General features: G+C 39.2%; 1 protein-coding gene across 1 annotated transcript in view; it reads left to right on the top strand.

Moving 5' to 3' along the window:
* pld3 (phospholipase D family member 3) overlaps positions 1–2,778 on the top strand; it is a 15,089-nt gene extending 12,311 nt beyond the window's left edge. The window contains exons 10-12 of the mRNA XM_015390763.1: positions 768–933; positions 1,015–1,114; positions 1,312–2,778. Of these exons, the coding sequence (XP_015246249.1) occupies positions 768–933; positions 1,015–1,114; positions 1,312–1,499 (454 nt within the window). The 3' untranslated portion in view covers positions 1,500–2,778. The remainder of the gene's footprint in view (positions 1–767; positions 934–1,014; positions 1,115–1,311) is intronic.
* Positions 2,779–5,679: the final 2,901 nt, after the last annotated feature.

The following is a 5,679-nucleotide window of genomic DNA, read 5'->3' as shown; positions in this document are numbered from 1 at the left end:
ACCCTGAAAGTATTATTTAATTGAATTCAGTTAAATACCATAAATTAGATCTTTAAATGGATTTTACCAATTTAACCTAATATTACTCGAATGCTTTTATAGATTTGAGCCTGTCTAGACTAGACCTACAGTTCACCTACACCTGAAGGCTAAAGGACACTTGTTTGAGGACGACAACATCCATAGTCTTGCAAAGGAAGAAAGATTGTTTGAGACAGGGGTTAAGGAAGCCATTTTTGGTATCCTGAAAAAAAACCATCTCTCAACAGAGCAGGTGGTCTTAGACATAACCTTTCACCTACTTTGCTGAAACCACTCTGACCAGGGAGTTAATGACCCATCAGAACACCCTAATGACCATTAACCCCCCCCAGGTGACCTCCATGGCCAATGCAGTGGGAGGGATCAGAGCACAGGCGTAACTTTCTGAAGCACTGGTGTGGACAGTCCCCACGAATATATTTATTTATAGTTTCTTGCGCATGTGTGATTTTATTGAAACTATACGCTGAAGTACTTTTAACAAATGTTTCTAGAAAACTTCAGGTCCAGCTCCCTAGACTGACCTTTTTCCAGCTTGACCATGACCTGGATGACTGATAATCTTCACAGATATGTAATCAATATAAACTAATGCAGTCCAGTTTGTTTTTAATACGCATTGATGCTGAATGTCATATAATTATCCCAAATGGCCAAATCTATGTTTATGACTTAAGTGTGGATAAAGGGGAGGAGTCTGATCTGAGGAGTTTGGCTCTATGCAGGTACTGGGCAGACATCGACACCCAGCTGAGGCGTTCAGCGTACGAGAAAAAGGTTCGAGTGCGTCTGCTGATCAGCTGCTGGCAGCACTCTCCTCCCGTCATGCTTCCCTTCCTGAAGTCTCTGGCTTCGGTTCACGATTCTAAAAACAAACTGGACATCCAGGTGGTGAGTGGTTCACCCTCTTTCATTTTCTCTGTGATGTATCCGCTCTCTCACAAAGTCAGCACATCCTGTTTGTTTCATCAGAGGCTGTTTGTGGTTCCTGCCGACCCGAGGCAGAAAAAGATTCCCTTTGCAAGAGTGAACCACAACAAGTACATGGTGACTGACAAAGTAGCGTACATAGGTAAGGTTCAGTGGTTTTTAAGATCATTGTGTGAAATGCTTCATTTTTCTGTTAGATAAACATTATTGAACCTTTAATTACTTTCAGCTTCTACAACAGGGCAGCTTTACATGCATTAAGTCTGATTGATAGTTGAATCATTTCCTGTGTAATAAAAGTATCTCTCCCAAACATACTGTGTGTATTTCTGTCCTCAGGGACGTCTAACTGGTCAGGGGACTATTTTCTGAGCACGGCTGGTTCGGCGCTGGTCGTAAACCAGACGGATTCCCAGTCAGCAGGCCCAACCGTCCAGTCGCAGCTGAAGGACATCTTTGAACGGGACTGGCACTCGGCCTACAGCTCTCCTGTCACACACAATGCAAACCTTGAACTCTTCTGTTAGTTTCTACAGCCAGCATCACACTTTCATATCAGCACTCCTTTGCACATGTACAGTGTTCAGATTGTCGGCACCTGTTGAAGAACAACTGCTCTAACAGGGGACTCTGAATCTGATGCTGTGAAAGTAGTTTTTGAAATTATTTTTAACACCAAATAGGAAATAAGTTTGAGGGGAAAGAAAAATCACACAAGTTTTTGAAAGTTTTTTTTTTTTATACGTTCAAATCTGAAAAGTGTGGAGTGCCTTTGTATTTAAACCCTATGACTCGGGAACCTTGTTTATGAGCTGATATATCTCAGCTCAGCTTAGAACTTCTAAGAACACCTCCAACTCTGCTGGATTAGGTGGTGAACATCTGCCAACATCAGGTTTCTCAAATGTTTTTAAGTCTGGACTTTGACGGGCCCATTCTGGCGCATGAAAATACTTTGACCTTATCTTTAAAGTCGTTGTCCTGCTGAAAGTGGAGCTACACTCCAGCTTTTACTGTTCACAGCGATCTATAGTTAATTTTACAGACAGATGATGAGATGAATAGAGCGCTGAGAGATGTTGATCCATTAAAATAACCGTTTAGCTCCTAAACCTTCTTTAAATTCATAGGGAAACAGCTGTTCCAACTGGTCTGCATAAGATAACAAAAAAAAAAACACATAGATTTTAAGACATTTTTTTAAAATAGGAATTTTATAAATTTTGGGACAATATAGTCTGATAAAGAGTACATTTATATACATGTTTAAGCCAGAATGATTTGACATTTCAAATATGACTTCCCTACGACTTTAAAGGTCTTCACCACCTTCTTACTAAACCAATCTGCTTCACCCCTCTCTGACCTCTGAGCTTTATTTACACTCAGATTAGATTAAAAACATGCAAATGTATTCACTAAAGAGGTGATTTCTGAATCCGGTTTATTGTTTCCTCAGGTCCAAATGGGTTGCAACTGTTTTAGATTCTTTTTTTTTTTTTTTTATCTCCCCTTCACTTCACATTTATGTACTACTTTGTTTTGGCCTGTTATAAAAAGCCCAGATAAAATGGACCTAAGTTTGTGTTTTCAGCTTCAGTGCCGAACACTTGTTTCTCCTAGGGAATAATACACCTTTAAAACAGGGTTCAGCCTCTCTTTCAGTAACTAGAAACTTTGCAGTTTGTAAAGTTCTGCTGTGGTGAATGTAGTTCTTGGCCTGAAGTTCCTGCAGCAGCAGGTGCTTCCGCCATGGAGCAAGATCAGCTGGTTCTTCTGCATTTCTATCTTCAGCCTCAGAGGGAGTTTCTACTTCCCAGGTCAACTCAGGGATTAAAGTCAGAGCTGTTTCCTTAATTTTAGTTTTAGCTAAATAAAATGAGTCCTATTCATGCTATTTTTATACTTTGTACTGAGCTTTTTAAGCTCACTCTGGAGAATTGCATTGTTTTTCTCTTTTAATTTTTGCAGAGCATTCAGCAGGAAAATACTATAAAGATGGTTCAGTCCTGCAGGGTTCATGCCCTGCAACCCAGAGATGAATCAAAAATATTAGCAGCAGAACACTGTAGAAATCGCTGCCTGCTAAGGAGGCACCTCAGCCTTGATTTCATGGATGTTGGAGAAGAGTTGTTTAAAAGTTGCAGGACACCGGCGGCCCAGGCCTGCAGTTTAATGGGAATCCCAAGTCCAGACCTGCAGAGCTGCTATACTACATTTATTCCCCTCAAATGGTGGGATGGCTTGGTACCAGAACTCTGCAGAGCTAAATGACGGAATTTAGCTGTTTAATGTTGGAGAAGGGATTCATCCAAAGGTTGCAGGATTGTTGCTCTCAGGATAGGTTTCAGGATATAAACCCTGATATAATGTAGGAAAGAGCAAATCAGCAAAGATAAAGATGTATGAACTTTGTAGGGTTTAGCATAATAATTAGCAGAATGCCTTTGTGCTGCTCGTCATCATTTACAATGTCGGAAAAAAAAAAGTACAATCAAAGGTTTCTCTTCAGTATGTGATATGAGCTGGGATTTTTCTGCATCACATCTACACTTTGTTGTACTGTAAAAAGATGATTTTACCAGATTTTATGATGCTTAAATACTAAATGGTCATCTCCTTTATGTGCAATAAAATAAAATGAGAAACTAAGACACTCCTAGTTATTTATGAAACACATCAAAGTTCTAAATAGAATGGTTTATATCTTGCATAAAAATTTTCCAGATATAATGTTCTTGTTTACAAAAATACAGCATGACTCTTATTTAAGAGTAAAGACTAAACTGTAAGACTCTCAAGGAAAACCTCAGGGGGAGTCATATTTATGGATTCTGTTCCTTCTGAGTGATTTCTGCAGGTTAAAGTGAATCCAACTGTTTAAAGAGAGTTTCTACTTTTCATTTATTTATAGAAGGAAAGAAATGCAACTTTAGTGCATCGCCTATCTGAATACAAGTTCTTATAGCATCTTTTGAAGAAATAGCAGCACTTACATTTTTAGCAGCTTTATAATTTTATCTGCAGTGGAAAATTAGACTTATTTGATAAGTTTACTCACTGGTAAATGTAGTTTTTGTTTATGATGTTCTTAAAGAAGTCGAGGCTTTTATGCAGCTTTGCCCAAATTCCAGTCAACTTTTACCCAGAACAGAGTTTTTCCATCCATCGTTTTCCACTTATCCCAGATCAGGTTGCAGAGGTCCCAGGTCCAGCAGAAGAACCCAGAGATCCCTCTGTCTGCAGTGACTCCTTGTTCTGACCCTGACCCACACAGTGGGATGTCTATGAGCCCCGAAGCTTTCTAATCACATGCCAGACCAGTGTCGAGGCTAACTGCTATCTGCCATGCTTTATTTCCATTGAACCATCTACTGACCACTGGTGTAGCTTGGAAAGAACACCAGCCTGTAAACTGATGGTGACTCATCTCTTTCCTCTAAAACTAAAAATGTTTCCCCATCACCCCTAACAGTCCTAAATCTCAGGGTATTTGAGTTATTTAAACATTTTTTTGGACATATTTACTGCCAAAATTGTTATCCTCCCTTTTTTAGAAAGTGACTTTGCATATTAGTCATCTTGTTGACCCTTTCTAAATCCCACTAGAGATCTTTAATACTGTCTATGAGGGTCACCATGTGTTCCATGATTTGAATGTGGTCTTGGTTGACTTTGAGTTGTGCTTTGGTTGATTGTGACGTCTAAAGAAACAAATGATGTGAAAGATTCAGCTTCCTCTGAAACTGTGAAGTTTTTTTTGTTTGTTTTTTCCAGAATTTCCTGTTGTTTTTTCATCAACATTCATGCCGATCCACAGGCCTGGATTAGTTACTGATTTAACCATTTTAGCACAAAAGCAGTTTTTGTTTTTTTTGTCATATATTTAGTTGATTACATGTTTTTATATCAATAGAAAGCCTGTTTCTTGTTAAATTGCATCACGGTTGTAGGGGAAATGCATTTATGGGCTGATCAGCAAAGTTGGTTCCAAATGGAAAATCTGTTCGCTCGTTTGTTCAATTGTTTTTTTGGTCGGAGTCTTTCAGTTTATTAGATGAAGAAAAATGATATTTTACAGATTAATTTATATGTAATAATTAGTGTTGCGCTGATTATATTTTTTGGCCCTGATACTGATACCCGATACCTGGCTGTGCAGCATCGGCCGATACCATCTGTTTGAAATGGATGTGTGTGTTATATACAGTATGAAGAACTGCATACTGCTTGGATGTAAAATTATTGCCATCATGGCTTTGTCAAGCTGCTGCCTACCTTTGTGAAACAGGAAAAAGACTAATACAAAAATTAATCCAGTAGAACTTTTTATTGCCTACCTGGAATGGGTGACAATAGTTGAATAAACTTTTGGCTCTCAAAATGGTATCGGTGCCCTATTTGTTGGTACTCACCGATACCACCATTTTAGTGCTGGATCGGGGCCATCCCGATACTGGTATCGGTGCAACACTCAATTTATATGTAATAATCAGTAGTGCAAAATTGATCTGTTCACATTTACAACCCAAATGTGGCCACAGTCTGATATCTGGTTACAGCAGCTGCGCCTCTGAACACCTTTTATGGGAATACTGTTTTTCTTTGTGCGTAAAGAGTTCCCCAAAATAGAAATGAACCGTCCCCAGTCCAGCTGCTCAGATCAGTCAGGCCTTCTGCTCTTTTTCTGTCGCCATTAAACTGAAC

This window comes from Cyprinodon variegatus, unplaced genomic scaffold (genome assembly GCF_000732505.1).
Source record: "Cyprinodon variegatus isolate N-32 unplaced genomic scaffold, C_variegatus-1.0 Scaffold510, whole genome shotgun sequence".
NCBI classification, from domain to species: domain Eukaryota; kingdom Metazoa; phylum Chordata; class Actinopteri; order Cyprinodontiformes; family Cyprinodontidae; genus Cyprinodon; species Cyprinodon variegatus.
This window is presented reverse-complemented; position numbering and strand designations above follow the sequence as displayed.